At 48.4% G+C, this 20825-nt stretch overlaps 1 protein-coding gene across 5 annotated transcripts in view; it reads left to right on the plus strand.

Moving 5' to 3' along the window:
* Positions 1-20825, plus strand: part of SLC6A9 (solute carrier family 6 member 9) — a 229477-nt gene that overhangs the window by 193168 nt on the left and 15484 nt on the right. For all 5 annotated transcript variants that reach the window (XM_063939480.1, XM_063939481.1, XM_063939483.1 and 2 more), the window contains 2 exons: positions 15857-15989; positions 19375-19509. In XM_063939480.1, coding sequence (XP_063795550.1) covers positions 15857-15989; positions 19375-19509 — 268 coding nt within the window. The remainder of the gene's footprint in view (positions 1-15856; positions 15990-19374; positions 19510-20825) is intronic.

A 20825-nucleotide genomic window follows, 5' to 3' on the forward strand; every position in this document is an offset into this window, starting at 1 on the left:
AATTCTACTTGGAGAAGTGGACCGACCCTCGTGTGAACATAGGTAAGTATGTGTGAATGTAGGTGTGCATGTATGTAATAAAGTTTTACTTTCAAGGTGTGTGAGTTCTGTTTTTATTTGGGTATTTTTTTTGTAGTAGTACTACAGGTACCAGCGGGCCCGTTTTCCCCCCGCATGCTGGTACTTGTGGTTCTCCAAGTACCAGCTTGCGGGGGAGGCTTGCTGGGACTTGTAGTTCTGCTACAAAAAACAATATTCTTTTTTTTACACATGGCTATCAGCCCCCCATCCGCAGCCCTTGGATGGGGGGGACAGCCTCGGGCTTCACCCCTGGCCCTTTGGTGGCTGGAGGGGGGGGGGGGACCCCTTGATTTAAGGGGTCCCCACTCCTCCAGGGTACCCCGGCCAGGGGTGACTAGTTAGTGATTTAATGCCAGGGCCGCAGGGACCTATATAAAAGTGTCCCCCGGCTGTGGCATTATCTCTCTGACTAGTGGAACCCGGTGCTGGTGTTAAAAATACGGGGGACCCCTACGCTTTTTGTCTCCCGTATTTTTGGCACCAGGACCAGGCGCAGAGCCCGGTGCTGGTTGTTCAAATATGGGGGAACCCCTGTCAATTTTTTCCCCATATTTTTGCAACCAGGACCGGCTCAAAGAGCCCGAGGCTGGTTTTGCTTAGGAGGGGGGACCCCACGCAATTTTTTTTTTTTAATTTTAACACTTTAATTTTTTTTTTTAAGGTGAACAATGAAGCCCTGCACGGATCTCACAGATCCGGACGGGATTCCTTGTGTTTTGTCAGGCAGTGTTTTACTCATCACTCCCGTAAAACACTGCCTGACATTATGAATCACATCGACATCGGAAAAGACGAATGTTGCAAACTCGGCAGATTAGTAAATGACCGTATCAGGATTCAAAAAGTTGCAGTAAAATGCACCCGATACCGGCCCTCATTCCGAGTTGTTCGTTCGCAAGCTGCTTTTAGCAGCTTTGCACATGCTAAGCTGCCGCCTACTGGGAGTGAATCTTAGCTTATCAAAATTGCGAACGAAAGATTAGCAAAATTGCGAATAGACACTTCTTAGCAGTTTCTGAGTAGCTCCACACTTACTCGGCATCTGCGATCAGTTCAGTCAGTTTCGTTCCTGGTTTGACGTCACAAACACACCCAGCGTTCGCCCAGACACTCCTCCGTTTCTCCAGCCACTCCCGCGTTTTTCCCAGAAGCGGTAGCGTTTTTTCGCACACACCCATAAAACGGCCAGTTTCCGCCCAGAAACACCCACTTCCTGTCAATCACATTACGATCACTAGAACGAAGAAAAAACCTCGTAATGCCGTGAGTAAAATTCCTAACTGCATAGCAAATTTACTTGGCGCAGTCGCACTGCGGACATTGCGCATGCGCATTAGCGACTATTCGCTCCGTTGCGAGAAAAAAATAACGAGCGAACAACTCAGAATGACCCCCACCATTCGAGTTTAAACACCCTTAAAAACGGCAAAAACACGAATATTAGTAAATATACCCCAAGGTTCTGATCTCAGTTGTTCCAATGTAGCAGGCTTTGTCCCTGCAATACGTTATTCCTGTCATGTTAAAGGACAACTGTATCTCTTGCATATTTCTTTATGTTTGAGGGGTTTGATACACACTTTATGCTCATCTGTGGTGACCCATGGTTTATGTTACCAGGATTTAGTGCGTCTTCATCTGAGGTAATTTGTTAAGTGATAGTTTTACTTGAATTATAGTGACCTTGTCACTTACCTGTGACAGGTAATAGTCTTGGCCTTATTTATATAGCAGATTACGCAAAATATTATTTCTGCTGCGGGGTACACTGGGCTCCACAAGGATAGACATAGGGGTGTAGAGTAGGATCTTGATCCGAGGTACCAACAGGCTCAAAAGCTTTGACTGTTCCCAAGATGCATAGCACCGCCTCCTCTATAACCCCGCCTCCCTGCACAGGAGCTCAGTTTTGTAGTTGGTGCCGCAGATAGCAGGCACATAACAGAGGGGCTGCTCAGGGCAGCCCTAAGAAGAGCTTTTTTTAGAAGAAAAGTGAAGACTTCAAGGGCTGCAGCAGTGTGTACATGTCTGGAGACATTCACTGCTGCAGCTCCATCTCTCCCCAGCGGCGCTGTACACTCCCGCGCCCTGGTTGCCGGGTAACTACAGCAGGAGGCTCCGGTTTTCTTCTGGTCAGGCACACACGACTGGGGCTCTCCGGGATCGCGTGGCCGCGCTTCAGGAGGTGGTGAGTGGATCCCGCTCGCTGGACCCGTGCTGTATCGCGATCCGGCGCGGCCGGTGGGAGGGCGGTCCGCGCGCGCTAGCGGTGGACACTGTGGCAGTACAGGCGATCCCACTAGATCACCAGGGCATGGGTGCAGGTCAGGTTTTCTCATAAAACCTTTTTATGTGTAGCCCGTTGTACCAGGTGGTTTTGCCAGCAGAGGGGATAAGGCTTAGACCTGGAGCCCCTCCCCCAGCCCCAGGGCACCATTTCCATAAATGTTCCCGCCCTGGAGCTGCATATCTGTCTCTCCCTCACTCCCATTTCTCTCAGCTACACTGTTCCTGGGACTGCTTGGGCAAATCCTCCTTTGTAAAGCCGCCTGGTTGTCAGCGCTGTGACTTTACAAGACACTTAAGTATTCTACATGTAATTTAGACAGTGATAGTTAAGAAAGCGTGCATTTAGTCAGGGTTCTCTGGTACAAGTACCCTGTGAAATACATCCAGTTCTTACTGTGCAGTGTTATATCTATTGATTACAGAGCTCTATATATATATAAGCTGGTCCAGTGCAGTATTATTGTTGGTAATAACCTCTGCATTGTATAACTGTGACTATAAGTGTGTGCATTAGCTTGCTGAGTGGTTTCCATTTTGTGTCTCTCACTCAACTTGCTATCCCTATATTCTATAACCTGAGGGGGCTTGGTGCGTCAGGTATTATAATAATATAGGATATTCACAAGATATACTCTAATATGTATTTTTCTCTGTGATTTTAATCACCATATCTCCTGTACCTCTGCTTGTGCTGACTACACTGCGCAGGGGTTTGGGTAAGAGGTATTGTGCTGCTGACAATTGTACTGTGTTACCTGATATTGTAAGTTATATCATGTCTGCTTCTGAAGGTAACGGTTCTGGGGCTGAACACACTACCGGTGTTGCTGAAGCCGCAGATCCCTATGAGGAGACTATAGCAGCTGCGGGCTCTGGTTCTGGGGGCTCCTTGCCCCCCCAGTGGGACTGTGGCAACGGGGGTCCATAATGACCCACCGTGGGCTACTTTCTCCACGCTTCTAAATACGCTAGTTACTAAACTAACACACCCTATGGGACCTCCTATGCCGGTTCAACCGTATGTGGTCCCCGAGGCTAACCCGCAGTGGGCAGATAACTTGTCTGCTCAGTTGAAGAAATTGAACCAGTCCTTGACTACTAAATAGTCTGACCCTCGCTCACCTAAGACCAAGCGAGCTCTTACCTCCTCACAATCCACTGCTGTCACTGACACCTCGTCTAATGAAGATGGCGCTTACACTGACCCCACAGATTCTGACACAGATACTGCTGATGGGGAGGGTAGTTCACATGTGGATGTTCCTGATCTTTTGGAGGCTATTAAGTTAATTCTACAGATTACGGATGATCCCGAGCCATCCGTCCCTCCTAAGAAACCAGATAGGTTCAAGCGTCAGAAAGTGCTTAAACAAGTTTTACCTCATTCTGACCACCTAGTGGATATACTTCAGGAATCCTGGGGAAACCCAGGGAAGAAGTTTGTGCCTCAAAAGAAGATCCTGGCAAATTCCCCAGAACTTCTCCTGCGTCATCTGGATATGACTGTCCGGTTTCTGCAAGCCCACGGGTAGCTCATCAACTGGAAGAAATCCTCCCTGGTCCCTGCTCAGAGCATGCTGCACCTGGGAGCGCTGTTGGACACTCACAGCCAGCGGTTGTTCTTGTCTCAGGAGAAAGTCCTGAAGCTTCAGGACAGGATTCGTTGCTTCCTTTCTTGTCCGCAAGTGTCGATACATTCGGCAATGCAGGTGCTGGGCATCATGGTGTCAGCATTCGATATGGTGGAGTATGCTCAATTCCATTCTCGCCCCCTTCAGAGGTTGATTCTAGCCAAGTGGGACGGCCTGCCTCACCGGATCAGGTCTCACATGATCTCATTGACTCCGGAGGTCCGTCTGTCGCTGCACTGGTGGCTCCAGGACCAACGATTGTGCAGGGGCCGTCCCTTCTGGATATCCGACTGGGTCCTGTTGACGACAGATGCCAGTCTAAGGGGTTGGGGCGCGGTGCTGGAGCAACACTCCCTTCAGGGTCGGTGGACCAAGGAGGGAATCTCTCTTCTCGATCAACATTCTGGAATTGCGGGTGGTCTTCAATTCGTTGAACCTGGCCCAGCATTTAATTCAGAACCGTCCTGTTCAAGTACAGTCGGACAACGCCACCACAGTGGCTTACATAAATCATCAAGGCGGCACTCTAAGCCGTTTGGCAATGAAGGAAGTCTCACGGATTCTGCAATGGGCGGAACGCCATCTACCGTGTCACAACTGAGGGCCTGAGCTGACGGGAGGCAGCCTCAGTTGTAGGGGCTGAGATGTACCGGAACCTGGGAGGTTGTATCAGACCCCTGGACATGTAAGTAACATGAATAATAACTGCCCGAAGGCGTGACCACGACAACTTGGATAAAAGTCAATGATATTTATTATGACAACTCCGCAACACAGCAGCAGAAAAAGAAAACGTAAAAGTCAGCAAAGAATAAATACAGTTCCTGGGTACTACAGGATGGCAGGAGCCACAGGGCACTGGTAGTGTGAGATAGTTCTTATGATCTTCTAGATGGAAAGTCCTTACCAGGCCCGACTGTAGCAATGGAGATAACCCAGGATTGTGCCAGCTGGTGTTCCAGGAAAAGCTGGGTTGCTGAAGATAAAACAGCTGCTGTGGATACTGGCTGGAACCAGACTGTTGTTAGCACGGAGTGGATACTGGCTGGAACCAGTTAAATAATAAATGAACTTGGGAGCGATGAAATATGAACTGAAATGTAGAACTTGAGAGCGGAGAAATAATAATACCGGTGGAGAGTGGTAAAGTGTAGAAAGGACACCGGCCCTTTAAGGGAAGCTGTACTCTGCTGGAAGCTGAGCTGGAAGCAGGTAATGTTGTAGCTGGAAACAGATGAATCCACAATGGATTGGAGAGTCAGGCTACACCGCAGGTGGAATGCTGGTGCGGGTCTCTATGGTGGAAGTCTTGAGACAGGAGCTGGAACCTGGAAGACAATCACAGGAGAGAGACAAACAGGAACTAGGTTTGACAACCAAAGCACTGACGCCTTCCTTGCTCAGGCACAGTGTATTAATACCTGCAGCAAGGAAGGGATTGGCTAGGCAATTATGCAGATTATCAATACTGAGAACAGATTGGTGGAAATGATCAGCTGACAGAATCCAAGATGGCTGCGCCCATGCAGACACTTGGAGGGAAGTTTGGTTTGTAATCCATGTGGTAATGAAAACAGTAATGGCGGCGCCGGCCACCGGAGACAGGAGGCGCCAGGCTGACAGATGCACATCCAACCACGCGGACACAGCGGAGGCCGCGGCTGACGTAATCGCCACTCAGACACTCTGCATGCAGAAGTTCAGGGACGGCGGCGGAGGCCGCGGGAGACGCCATGCCAGGTGTAATATGGCGTTTACTGTGACAGCGTCCCAGAGTGACAGGAGAGGATACAGGAATGTACACATCAGGATAACAGATGGGATCCGGTCCTGGAGCGCTGAGCCAGCCTAAGGAGGCATCTGATGGGTAAGAAATGGCGTCCAGATACCCGGATCGTGACAGCACCCCCCCCTTTAGGAGTGGCCCCAGGACACTTCTTTGGCTTTTGAGGAAACTTGGAATGGAATCTCCGGACCAAGGCAGGAGCATGGACATCAGAAGCATTGGTCCATGAACGTTCCTCAGGACCATAACCCTTCCAGTCAATAAGATATTGTAGTTGACCGTAACGGTGACGTGAGTCCAGGATCTTGGCCACTTCATACTCAACGCCTCGTTGAGTTTGGACTTTCGGAGTTGGAGGAAGTGAGGAATGAAACCGATTCAAGATCAGCGGTTTCAACAGGGAAACATGGAATGTATTGGGTATTTTTAAGAAGGGAGGTAACTGGAGTCTGTAAGCAACAGGATTGATGACTTGTTCAATCTTGAAAGGACCGATATAGCGAGGTGCAAACTTCATACTGGGAACTCTTAACCTCAAATTCTTCGTGGATAACCATACCCGATCACCCACCTTGAGAGCAGGAACTGCTCGACGCTTCTTATCCGCAAACTTCTTGTACCTGAACGATGCCTTGAGCAGAGCTGATCGTACGCTCTTCCAGATATTGGCAAACTGATGCAAGGTGATATCCACTGCGGGAACAGAAGTTGCTGGAAGCGGTTGGAACTCAGGGACTTTAGGGTGGAATCCAAAGTTAGTGAAGAATGGTGTTGAAGCAGATGAAGAATGATACTGGTTGTTATGACAGAACTCGGCCCAGGGAAGTAATTGAACCCAGTCATCTTGAGAGGAGGACACAGATGCGGAGGAAGGCCTCCAAGTCCTGATTCACCCTCTCGGTTTGACCATTGGTCTGAGGATGGTAAGCCGTGGAAAACTTTAGCTTGACTTGGAGGACTTGACATAAACTTCGCCAGAATTTGGCTGTGAATTGAACTCCTCGATCTGAGATAATTTCTTCAGGAAGACCGTGGAGTCGGAAGATCTCTTGTATGAATACTTGAGCCAACTTGGAAGCTGACGGAAGACCGGTGAGAGGAATGAAGTGTGCCATCTTGGTGAACCGGTCAACTACCACCCAGATGGTATTGAACTTGTTGCACATGGGTAAGTCTGTAATGAAATCCATCGACAAGTGGGTCCATGGTCGACGGGGAACGGATAGAGGAACCAGTTGCCCCGCAGGCGACTGGCGGGATACTTTATGTTGGGCACACTTTGGGCAAGATGCAATAAACTCCAATACGTCCTTTTTCAGAGTTGGCCACCAATAGGACCTAGAGATAATCTCCAGGGTTTTTTGGATACCTGTATGTCCGGCAAAACGGGAAGCATGGGCCCAATGCATGAGCTTCTTCCTTAGCATCGGCTTCACAAAACTTTTCCCTGATGGGGGCGTAGAGTCCATCCCTACCGTGGAGAATGCCAACGGATTTATAATAGGATGCTTGTCTGAAGACTCTGACTCATTTTCTTGCTCCCATGAGCGGGAAAGGGCATCGGCCTTGCGATTCTGAGAGCCCGGACAGAACTGGAGTTTAAAGTCGAACCTGGAAAAGAAAAGTGCCCATCTGGCCTGACGAGGGTTGAGACATTGTGCGCCCTTCAGGTATAAAAGGTTCTTGTGGTCTGTAAGTATGGTGATTGAATGAGAAGCTCCCTCCAACAGATACCTCCACTCTTCTAGAGCGAGCTTGATGGCTAGCAACTCCTGGTCGCCAATGGCATAGTTGCGCTCAGCTGGGGAGAACTTCCGGGAGAAGAAACTGCAAGGGTGTAAATGGCCATCTTTAGCCCTCTGAGATAACACCGCTCCTACTCCAACGGAGGAGGCATCCACCTCTAAGATGAAAGGAGAGTCGATGTCAGGCTGTTTCAGAACAGGCGCAGAGATGAACCTTTGTTTTAAAAGATGAAATGCTTGCATGGCTTCTTCAGACCACTTGGACGGGTTAGCACCCTTCTTAGTGAAAGCAGTAATAGGCGCCACAATGGTGGAAAAGTCTCGTATAAACTTTCGGTAATAGTTGGCGAACCCTAAGAACCTCTGGACCCCTTTGAGGGTTAAGGGTACCGGCCAATTTTGGATTGCTTGTAGTTTCTCAGGATCCATCTCTAGTCCGGAACCGGACACAATGTACCCTAGAAACGGAATGGACTTGACTTCAAAGACGCATTTTTCTAATTTGCAATAGAGATGATTGACACGGAGACGGGACAGAACCTCTTTAACCCAAAAACGATGTTCCTCTAAATCGTTGGCAAAAATGAGGATATCGTCTAGATAGACCACGACATGACGGTATAGAATGTCTCTGAAGATCTCATTGACAAAATGCTGGAAGACAGCTGGAGCATTGCTCAATCCGAAGGGCATGACGAGGTACTCATAATGTCCGTCACGGGTGTTAAAGGCGGTCTTCCACTCGTCACCCTCACGGATCCGGATGAGATTGTATGCACCTCGCAAGTCCAGCTTTGTAAAGATGGTAGCTCCGCTAACTCTGTCAAAGAGCTCAGTAATCAGGGGTAAAGGATAACGGTTCTTGATGGTAATGTCGTTCAAACCTCTGTAGTCGATGCACGGCCGCAGACCACCATCTTTCTTTTTTACAAAAAAGAAGCCTGCGCCGGCTGGAGAAGAAGAAGGTCGAATGAACCCCTTTGCTAGGTTCTCTTTAATATATTCCTCCATAGAATGCGTCTCAGGCAGAGACAACGGATAAGTTCGGCCTCGAGGTGGAACCTTCCCTGGAACGAGATCAATCGGACAGTCCCATTCTCTATGAGGAGGAAGGATATCAGCAGAAGCTTTACTGAACACATCCGTGAAATCTTGATATGGAGGAGGTGGAACATCAGACGACCTGGGGGAGGAAGAACAGACAGGCAATACTTTAAACAAACATGTCTCAGCACAGGAGGAACCCCATGCCAGGATTTGCGTAGTCGTCCAATCAATTGTAGGATTGTGAAGACGGAGCCATGGAAGGCCCAGGACCACAGGATGTGTGGCTCTTGGAATCACTAAAAAAGAAATAAGTTCGGAATGAAGAACTCCCACTCTCAGACGAACTGGTAGAGTCCTTAAAGAAATAACTGCATCAAAAATTTTGCTGCCATCCACGGCAGTTAAAGAAATGGACGAAGGAAGTCTCTCGGTGGGTAGGGACCACCGTTTAACATAGGCTTCGGTAATAAAGTTCCCAGCTGCTCCGGAATCAAGGAGGGCAATGACGTTCCGATAACGTTGAGCAACTTGAAGCGAGACTGGGAGATTACAATCTTGAGGAGATGGAGAGGAGATCATTACTCCTAGCCGGCCCTCTCCTTGGCGAGCTAGGATTTGGAGTTTCCCGGACGTTTGGGACAGGCATTAATGGTGTGAGACGGAGCTGCACAATAGAGACAGAGAAACTCGGAGAGACGTCTTCGGCGCTCAGCAGGAGTTAAACGGGAACGGCCAAGTTGCATGGGCTCATCTTTAGATGGTGACAGTTGACGAGGAGGAGGAGCAGAAGATTTTGGAGCAGATGATCTTCCACGCTCAGTTGCTCTCTCTCTGAAACGTAAATCAACTTTCGTGCAGAGTGAGATTAGCTCATCTAACTTAGAAGGTAAGTCTCTGGTAGCTAACTCATCTTTAATACGCTCAGATAAGCCATGCCAGAATGCAGCATACAGGGCCTCGTCGTTCCATGCCAGTTCGGATGCCAGGATCTGGAACTGTATCAGATATTGTCCTACAGTACGTGACCCCTGGCGTAAACGGAGAATCTCGGATGAAGCTGAGGTTACCCGGCCTGGCTCGTCGAAGATGCGCCTGAATGTTGACACGAAGGCAGTGTAGGAAGATAGCAGGGTGTCGGACCTCTCCCATAACGGTGATGCCCAATCAAGGGCTGAGCCACTGAGAAGAGAAATAATGTAGGCAATTTTTGTACGGTCACTGGGAAAATTGCCAGGTTGTAGCTCAAACTGAATCTCACACTGGTTGAGAAATCCCCTGCAGAATCTTGGAGATCCGTCAAATTTTGCTGGCGTTGGAAGATGAAGACGTGGAGCAGAAATGGGTAAGGTGGGTGGGGTTATAGCTGGAGTCACTGTGGTTGACGCACCAGACGCGCCTGATCCACGGAGAGTTGTCTGAATCCCATCCAGCCGAGTAGAGAGATCCTGGAGACAGCGGATGATGTGGCCCTGTGCAGCCTCCTGATGTTCTAGTCGGGCTGCCAGTTCTTGCATCGGCCTGGCCGCTTGATCCTGGTCTCCGGCTGGATTCATTAGGTCAGTGCTTACTGTCACAACTGAGGGCCTGAGCTGACGGGAGGCAGCCTCAGTTGTAGGGGCTGAGATGTACCGGAACCTGGGAGGTTGTATCAGACCACTGGACATGTAAGTAACATGAATAATAACTGCCCGAAGGCGTGACCACGACAACTTGGATAAAAGTCAATGATGTTTATTATGACAACTCCGCAACACAGCAGCAGTAAAAGAAAACGTAAAAGTCAGCAAAGAATAAATACAGTTCCTGGGTACTACAGGATGGCAGGAGCCACAGGGCACTGGTAGTGTGAGATAGTTCTTATGATCTTCTAGATGGAAAGTCCTTACCAGGCCCGACTGTAGCAATGGAGATAACCCAGGATTGTGCCAGCTGGTGTTCCAGGAAAAGCTGGGTTGCTGAAGATAAAACAGCTGCTGTGGATACTGGCTGGAACCAGACTGTTGTTAGCACGGAGTGGATACTGGCTGGAACCAGTTAAATAATAAATGAACTTGGGAGCGATGAAATATGAACTGAAATGTAGAACTTGAGAGCGGAGAAATAATAATACCGGTGGAGAGTGGTAAAGTGTAGAAAGGACACCGGCCCTTTAAGGGAAGCTGTACTCTGCTGGAAGCTGAGCTGGAAGCAGGTAATGTTGTAGCTGGAAACAGATGAATCCACAATGGATTGGAGAGTCAGGCTACACCGCAGGTGGAATGCTGGTGCGGGTCTCTATGGTGGAAGTCTTGAGACAGGAGCTGGAACCTGGAAGACAATCACAGGAGAGAGACAAACAGGAACTAGGTTTGACAACCAAAGCACTGACGCCTTCCTTGCTCAGGCACAGTGTATTTATACCTGCAGCAAGGAAGGGATTGGCTAGGCAATTATGCAGATTATCAATACTGAGAACAGATTGGTGGAAATGATCAGCTGACAGAATCCAAGATGGCTGCGCCCATGCAGACACTTGGAGGGAAGTTTGGTTTGTAATCCATGTGGTAATGAAAACAGTAATGGCGGCGCCGGCCACCGGAGACAGGAGGCGCCAGGCTGACAGATGCACATCCAACCACGCGGACACAGCGGAGGCCGCGGCTGACGTAATCGCCACTCAGACACTCTGCATGCAGAAGTTCAGGGACGGCGGCGGAGGCCGCGGGAGACGCCATGCCAGGTGTAATATGGCGTTTACTGTGACAGCGTCCCAGAGTGACAGGAGAGGATACAGGAATGTACACATCAGGATAACAGATGGGATCCGGTCCTGGAGCGCTGAGCCAGCCTTAGGAGGCATCTGATGGGTAAGAAATGGCGTCCAGATACCCGGATCGTGACATACCGGCCATATCGGCAAAATATTCATTCGGACTTCTCAGTCGTCAGGACGTACACGCCGGAGAGTGGGGCCTCCATCCAAAAGTGTTTCAACTCCTAGTGGAAAAGTGGGGCCTTCCAGACGTAGATCTGATGGCGTCTCGACACAATCACAAGGTTCCGGTCTTCGGAGCAAGGGCAAGGGATCCTCAAGCAGCATTCGTGTATGCGCTGGCGGTGCCGTGGAGGTTTCGGCTGCCGTACGTGTTCCCTCCGGTGTCACTCCTGCCCAGGGTAATTCGGAAGTTCAAGCAAGAAAGAGGAATCCTTCTTCTCATAGCTCCTGCGTGGCCCAGACGGCACTGGTTCTCAGACCTGCAGGGCCTATCGTCAGAGCGTCCGATCCTACTTCCACAACGCCCAGACCTCCTCGTTCAGGGCCCCTGTGTCTACCAGGACCTAGCCCGGCTGTCTTTGACGGCGTGGCTCTTGAAGCTTCCGTCTTGAGGGCTAAAGGGTTTTCTGAGGCGGTCATTCAAACTATGTTGCGGGCCCGGAAATCGGCTTCTGCTCGGATTTACCATAGGGTCTGGCGTTCTTACTTTGTTTGGTACGCATCTAACAATTATGACGCTTCCAAGTTTAGTACAGCCAAGTTGTTGGCTTTTCTTCAGCAGGGCCTGGACTTAGGCCATCGTCTGGCCTCCCTCAAGGTTCAAATATCTGCCTTGTCGGTGTGGTTTCAGAGAAAGATTGCGACCTTACCTGTTGTGCATACCTTTACTCAGGGTGTGTTGCGTATCCAACCTCCTTATGTCCCGCCTGTGGCTCCTTTGGGCTTGTCGGTGGTTTTGGAGGCATTACAAGAGTCTCCATTTGAACCTCTTGGTTCAGCTGATCTTAAGTGGCTTTCCCTTAAGGTGGTGTTTCTGCTGGCTATTGCCTCTGCTAGAAGAGTGTCGGATATGGGTGCCTTGTCTTGTAGTTCCCCATATCTGATATTTCACCGTGACCGGGTGGTTCTTCTGACTCGTTCCGGTTATTTGCCTAAGGTGGTTTCTTCGTTCCACCTTAATCAGGAGATTGTGGTACCGGCTTTTGTCTCTCCTGATCTGTCTCCCAAAGAGCGGTCTTTGGATGTGGTACGGGCTCTCCGTATCTATGTGAAGAGAACTGCTTCTGTTAGGAAATCTGATTCTCTCTTTATTCTGTTTGGGTTTCACAAATGGGGCTGGCCTGCTCACAAGCAGACTTTGGCCAGATGGATTAGAATGGTGATTGCACATGCTTATGTGAAGGCTGGTCTGTCAGCTCCTGCTCACATTACGGCCCATTCTACTCGGTCTGTTGGACCTTCTTGGGCGGCCCGCCGTGGTGCGACCCTTGAACAATTGTGCAAGGCGGCTACGTGGTCCTCAGTGAACACCTTCATAAGGTTCTATGCCTTCGATACTTCCGCTTCCCAGGTTGCTTCCTTTGGACGCCGGGTTCTTGTGCCCGCTACAGTGCGTCCCCTCCCATAAGGAACTGCTTTAGGACATCCCCTATGTCTATCCTTGTGGAGCCCAGTGTACTCCGCAGCAGAAAACGAGTTTTATGGTAAGAACTTACCTTTGCTAAAACTCTTTCTGCGAGGTACACTTGGCTCCACAAGGCGCCCACCCTGACGCACTTAGCTTCTTTGGGTTGGTATGGCATTAGCCGCTAACACTTCTCCTGTCATGAGAGTGTGGTATATGTGGCTACTAACCGTTGTCGTCTCTTTTCCTGCTACTGCATTGGGATGGTTAACTAAAACTGAGCTCCTGTGCAGGGAGGCGGGGTTATAGAGGAGGCGGCGCTATGCATCTTGGGAACAGTCAAAGCTTTTGAGCCTGTTGGTGCCTCGGATCAAGATCCTACTCTACACCCCTATGTCTATTCTAGTGGAGCCCAGTGTACCTCGCAGAAAAAGTTTTAACAAAGGTAAGTTCTTACCATAAAACTCGTTATATTCGAGGTCTATTTTCATATTTCTGCCTTATTGAGGATATGTAATAACGGGATGCATTTAATTTGCCGCCTGTCCGGATCCCGGTGGTCAGGTTACCAACGCCAGAATCCAGACAGCCAGAATCTTGGCACAACAGGACTATTCCCACTCGTAGGTGTCCACGACACTCATAGAGTGATAATAGCAGCGGCGAGAGCAGCGAGCCCGCAAGGTGACTCTTTGCAGTCGCCCCGCTGCCAACATTCTGGCGGACGGGATACCGCTATGGGGATATTGACAGCCGGCATCTCGTTCCCGGTAAATTCTACTGAATCCGTAATAACATATCACATACCTTTTCCTACATTATTTGGTATGATATAGCAATACCTGGAATTTCCAGCTATTTGTAAAGATCTTGAATAGCTTTTAACGCACTGTAATCTGTTATTTATTGTAAGGGTATCGAAATAAAAGTTTTTTTTGAATATTGTTAATTACAGTATTTCATTACATACATTTAAGTGTGCCCCAAGAAAGTGTCTTCTTATTTTTGCCTTGCAAAAAACTTTGTAATGTGCACCTGAGACGCCCACCTTGAACGTCTTTAGATGCAACCATTGCTCGGTACCATCAAAACTTCCTCTAATCCCATGTCTAAAACAGCCCCCTGCAATCTGTACAGCCCCCCAAAACCCTCCCCAGAGCGTTCCCAGAGTGTATAAGCCCTATGCAGTTAGCAGATGCAATGTATGGCAGCTGTACGAGAACACTGAGTTAGCTGAACTGTGGCAGCAAGTAGGACTGCAGCACCATTACGTGACACTGGGCTGTAATAATCGACGTGCATTATAACAGCGTTAAAGCTTCCTTGTATTGTAACCTGAGCTCTGCTTTCACCCCCCTAGAACAGTGCTAAGTGCTGATCTCTCTACAGATGGTAAATGGCCATTGTGTCATTGTCCGAACATTCTGGCGTCTAACGCTGCAACTTCCCCCCTGCCGATACCTTGTGGAACAGTGTTAGCCAGGAACCAGTCGGGATTCTGATACTCTTGTGTGACTTTGCAGCATCTACAGGTGGGCAGAGCATAAGTGGGTCTCATGGGAGTTGTAGTACATTCCCAGCTACAGAGACATCTGGGGGAGTCAGACAGCTGTGGGACGTGACAGGGGTAAGGGGTTTCGGAAGATGCCCCTGCACTGACTTGTGCCCTGAGGTGCTGACAGCCTATGGAATAGCACTTAGTCCCCGTGCCATTCTCTTGCAGAGGAAGAGATGACAATGCCCAATGTTTCCTGGAGGGAGCTGCACACTAGAGACGGAGGAGGGGGGGGGGGGGGGGGATATTAGGTAATGACGAGACCCACTGAGGGTCCAGACTGCCAGCCATAGAGGCGCACAGGAAATACCTCTTTAAATGGCCAGCTCTAAGCATTGTCTCTGCTGCACAAGAGAAGGGCCTGTGCGTGCCTCACACCTAATGGCTTTCATTGTCTACATCACAGCCAAAATCATTTTATCTAGACCCCCGCCCATCGCATGAAACACTTCTCCCTGTGCTACATATTACGTATCCGAGGTACAAAATCAACCGAGTAACAATGGTATAACGCGAAGATAATATATAACTAATATAATTATTATTTCAACCCTGCTGGTCATTTACAATGAGCAGCTACTCTGTGTAGGCAGCACGGTTGGCGTAGTGGTTAGCTTTACTGCTTCGCAGCCCTGAGTTCATGAGTTTAATACCTGACCAAAGCACCTGGTGTGCAGAGTTTGTACTTGCTCACCGTGCTTGCCTGGGTCTGCTCTAGTTTCCTCCCACATGCAAATAACCAGTGTGTGTGTTCATGTGATTGGGAATATAGGGGCAGATGTATGAACCCTGGAGGAGTGATAAAGCAGTGATAAGTGGAAGGTGATAACGCACCACCCAATCATTACGGGTTTGAAAAATTACAGTTAGGAGCTGATTGGCTGGTACATCTTCACCTTCCACTTATCACTGCTTTATCACTTCATTATCACTTCTCTGTGATTAATACATATGCCCCATAGAGTGTAAACTCACTGGGGCAGGGACTGATATAAATGATTAAACAATCTCTGTAAAGTGCCACCCGTTATATGTGTATGGCTATACATATATATATATATATATATATATATATATATATATGGACCGCATTAAAGGCAATTTTCTTCTTCAAGTCTGCTGAGTGCCGCTGTCTTCCATGTACCATTAGGATCTATCAATTGAGCTACGGAGGGCACCGCAGCAAGGAATTGTGGTTATCCATTTGGAGTGCCGTGCCTCACCGCTGCATATATATATATATATATATATATATACACACATGTTAGTTAAATGAGTGCTGTCTCTGGTGTGGTGTCCCAACAGGTTACAGTAAGTGTCTGACCCCATTCACTGTATTACAGGCGTTACGTGCTCCAGCTGTCGGGCGACATTGGGGATTTCGGAGAGATCCGGCTACCCATCTTAGGATGTCTGGGTTTATCTTGGTTCGTTGTGTTCCTCTGCCTCATTAGAGGTGTGAAATCCTCTGGAAAGGTGAGATCCACATACAGCCACATATACCAATCTCATGTACCGCGCCGAAACCCGCTACATCTAGAGCGACGTATAATCTTAGTAACATGTACACGTGTTTTATATATTTTGTAAAATGATTTTCTACAGTCATGCTGCAATAATAGCGCTAATGAGCCACAGCAAATGTAAAAATGGGGGGTAATTCAGACCTTATCGTAGCAGCAACTTTGTTAGCAGATGGGCAAAACCATGGGGGTAATTCCAAGTTGATCGCAGCAGGAAATTTTTTAGCAGTTGGGCAAGACCATGGCCCTCATTCCGAGTCGTTCGCTCGGTATTTTTCATCGCATCGCAGTGAAATTCCGCTTAGTGCGCATGCGCAATATTCGCACTGCGACTGCGCCAAGTATCTTTGCTATGAAGATAGTATTTTTACTCACGGCTTTTTCATCGCTCCGGCGATCGTAATGTGATTGACAGGAAATGGGTGTTACTGGGCGGAAACAGGCCGTTTTATGGGAGTGTGGCTGAAAACGCTACCGTTTCCGGAAAAAACGCAGGAGTGGCCGGAGAAACGGGGGAGTGGTTGGGCGAACGCTGGGTGTGTTTGTGACGTCAAACCAGGAACGACAAGCACTGAACTGATCGCACAGGCAGAGTAAGTCTGGAGCTACTCTAAAACTGCTAAGTAGTTTGTGAGCGCAATATTGCGAATACATCGGTCGCAATTTTAAGATGCTAAGATACACTCCCAGTAGGCGGCGGCTTAGCGTGTGTAACTCTGCTAAATTCGCCTTGCGACCGATCAACTCGGAATGAGGGCCCATGTGCACTGCAGGGGAGGCAGATTTAATATGTGCAGAAAGAGTTAGAATTGGGTGGGTTATTTTGTTTCTGTGCAGGGTAAATACTGGCTGCTTTATTTTTACACTGCAAACTAGATTGCAGATTGAACACACCCCACCCAAATCTAAAGGTGTGTACACACGGTGAGATTCGGGCTATGCCCGATTCTCACTATGCGACAGGGGCCGGGTCGGCACTTAGCCAGTTTTGCAAGCACATAATAAGTGTGCTTGCGATACTTGCTATGTGCAATTTTGGCTAAGTCCCGATTTTGGCTATCTCTTCTATAGAGATAGCCAAAATTGACTTGCCTGCACAGTCTATTTTTTCTTTCGATGCCGACCGAGCGGGACCGCGCATCGGCATCGAATCGGGATCGCAAGGTGACTGTCACCTTGTGATCTGCACTAACTTTTCTTCCGATTTTGACTATATAGTCAGAATCGGAAGAAAAAATCTCACCGTGTATACACACCTTCACTCTCTCTGCACATATTAAATCTGCCTCCCCTGCAGTGCACATGGGCCCTCATTCCGAGTTGTTCGCTCGCAAGCTGCTTTTAGCAGCATTGCACACGCTAAGCCGCCGCCTACTGGGAGTGAATCTTAGCTTAGCAAAATTGCGAACGAAAGATTCTCAAAATTGCGAATAGAAATTTCTTTGCAGTTTCCGAGTAGCTCGATACTTACTCTGCCACTGCGATCAGTTCAGTCAGTTTCGTTCCTGGTTTGACGTCACAAACACACCCAGCGTTCGCCCAGACACTCCCCCGTTTCTCCAGCCACTCCCGCGTTTTTCCCAGAAACGGCAGCGTTTTTTCACACACACCCATAAAACGGCCAGTTTCCGCCCAGAAACACCCACTTCCTGTCAATCACACTCCGATCACCAGAACGAAGAAAAAACCTTGTAATGCCGTGAGTAAAATACCAAACTTCTTAGCAAATTTACTTGGCGCAGTCGCAGTGCGAACATTGCGCATGCGCAATTAGCGGAAAATCGCTGCGATGCGAAGAAAATTACCGAGCGAACAACTCGGAATGAGGGCCATGGTCTTGCCCAACTGTTAAAAAATGTCCTGCTGCGATCAACTTGGAATTACCCCCCATGTGCACTGCAGGTGGGGCAGATATAACATGTGCAGAGAGAGTTAGATTTGGGTGGGGTGAGTTCAATCTGAAATCTGAATTGCAGTGTAAAAATAAAGCAGCCAGTATTTACCCTGCACAGAAACAAAATAACCCACCCAAATCTAACTCTCTCTGCAAATGTTATATCTGCCTCCCCTGCAGTGCACATGGTTTTGCCCATCAGCTAACAAATTTGCTGCTGCGATCAGGTCTGAGTTACGCCCTTGGTGTATTTTTTTTTCCAGTCAGATGTATATAAGGAATTGCAGACAGACTTCCCTGAGCATGTCACTTGCTGTCTGTGACAAGACTGCCATGCAATCTGTGATTATTACTATATAACAAGACAATGGGCCTAATTTAGATCTGATTTCTGGGCAGCTATTTTTGCACTGCTGTGATCAGATAGTCGCCACCTACAGGGGGAGTGTATTTTTGCTGTACAAGTGTGCGATGGCATGTGCAGCAGAGCTGTATGAACAGATCTTGTGCAGTCTCTGCGCAGCCCAGGACTTACTCAGCCGCTGCGATCACATCAGGTTGTTCGGGACCGGATTTGACGTCAGACACCCTCCCTTCAAACACTTGGTCCCACCTGCGTTTGTCAGGACACTCGCCACCCACAAACGGCCTCTTCCTGTCAATCTCCTTGCGAACGCCCATGCGAATGTATCCTTTGCACAATCCCGTCACTGACCAGCGATCCCCGTTGCAGCCGTCCATTGCGCAGTTTGGATCTGATCGCCCGCTGTGCGAAAACGCACGGCAGCGATCAGATCTGGACTACCCCCATTGTACAAAACCTACAACTGCCAATATGTATTATTCCAGCAATAACAAGAGGCCTAAAATGATGGCCATCTCTACCCCACGGTGATGAGGTGTTACAGGCATCCGCGGATGCCTCTGCACTAGTGTCCTGTACCATTCACCTTACTGGGCGCTCTGTCCATGGACACAGAAACATTTTATGGGTTTATGATAAAATGCCATCATAATTGTAGTCTTGGTCGAAGGTACAGTAGGTGATGCCCCCCCCCCCCCTCACCCCCTGTTCTGGTAGAACCCATAGAGCTCAGTTCATTTTTCTTATTTTAATTATAAAAACCCAGTCATATTTTAAATGACAATATAGTTATAAAGGTATATTGTCTATAAATCTCAGCTATACTGTCTATTATATGACTTTCTCCTCATTTCTCTATTCTCCTGTTATTGTATTTCACCCCAACATCCCACACCGCCCTTCTCCTGTCTCCAATATCTCCCTTTCAATTACCCTCCTCATATCTCCACTACCCCTTCAATCCTTCTCCCATTGTCTCGCTCTTCTTTTCAATTCTATCTCCCCTTTAATCCTGCCCCCCCCCCCCCCCCCCCCATGCAACCCCTCCTCCCTCTTGACACGGTCCTTCTTTACCCACAGGTGGTCTATTTCACAGCCACATTCCCCTACGTGGTCCTCACAATCCTCTTCATTCGTGGGATAACCCTGGAGGGAGCTGTGGATGGGATCTTATATTATCTGACCCCACAGTGGGACAAGATCCTGGAAGCTAAGGTAAGTGTTCTGTAACATTACATAGTCCCTGCTGATCACTCTCGCTGTAGTCTCTATTCTCTGTGTAAGGTCAGGGCCGGCAGTATGATAGTACAGGCGGCAGACCGATACTGTATAACTGGTATTCCTGTGGTCTGACAAGAAGGCCGGTCTCTGAGCATGCCCTGTTACAGTTTTGCTATTAGAGCATGCTAAAACTGTGGCTGGTCATGCTGGGATGTATAGTTCCACAGCAGCCGGAAGGCCTCATGTTGCATAACCCTGCCCTATAGCATTATTAGTAATAAACAGTAGGCTTTGATTGGCAGCCGATAGGTCAGAAATGACTTAAATTCACATCTAGAACATTTATCCTGTGTCAGTAAAACCTCACATTTCTGACGTGTTCCTTTCTGACGGAATAAGCTGGCTCTGTATAAGTCAATGTTAATTCATAAATAATTATGTAACGTCATCTGATAGAGTGTCCGCTGGGCCCTGTTCTCTATATTGATTTTACATTACTGCATGGTGCCAATCAAGAATAGGAATCCGTACAAGGACTATTACAGAACGGCTGACAAGGTTCTCGCTGGAAAATGGGAAACAGTTTTATGTTTATGTGGAATTTAAAGCCATATTTGCTAAAATTTTCAGCAAAGAATTCTAAGATTCTAAATAGTATATTAACAACTGGCAGAGAATCTGACACTGCTCATATGTGGGAACTTATTTTTGTGTTAAGGTCTTTTTTAGGCTTTCTCCAAAGTGAGGTGGACCATTTTGACAGAGGTGTCTGCATTTATGAGTGTATGTAATTATAATAGTACAGCACCATCTAGTGGCTGAATTGCCAGGAAACAGCCAAGAACAGTGAATTTCTGACACTAACCAGACACCTCTGATGAAATGCAGAAAGTTTAAAGACGCACCAGTCTGTATTTCAGCGCCTGCGGACATTTACAGAGGACACCTCGGTCCTTTCGCATTTGGATTTGAATGTATGGATGTACACCAGGGAAGGGCTTTGTAGCTGCATGCAGTGGCATTGATGGGGGGGGGGGGAAGGTACTACATACCTGGGATTCTTGGAGAGGCCTGTTAGGACCCGCGGCTGCCCTCACTTCCACAGTAGCCTCTCTCCCTAGTCTCCTCTATCTTCCTGCCTGCCTGATGTGTGGGGGTGGGAGTGATCGCACTGATCTCCTCCCCCCCGAATCCGCTATCACCCCCTTGTGCAGTGCGAGCTGTGTTATTTCAACCTTTTTTCTTTTTTAAGCCCTGAAAGCTCTGACCATCATAAGGATCCAGCACTCCCAGTATTGTTGTCTTCCCCA

This window comes from Pseudophryne corroboree, chromosome 9 (assembly GCF_028390025.1).
Source record: "Pseudophryne corroboree isolate aPseCor3 chromosome 9, aPseCor3.hap2, whole genome shotgun sequence".
NCBI lineage: Eukaryota > Metazoa > Chordata > Amphibia > Anura > Myobatrachidae > Pseudophryne > Pseudophryne corroboree.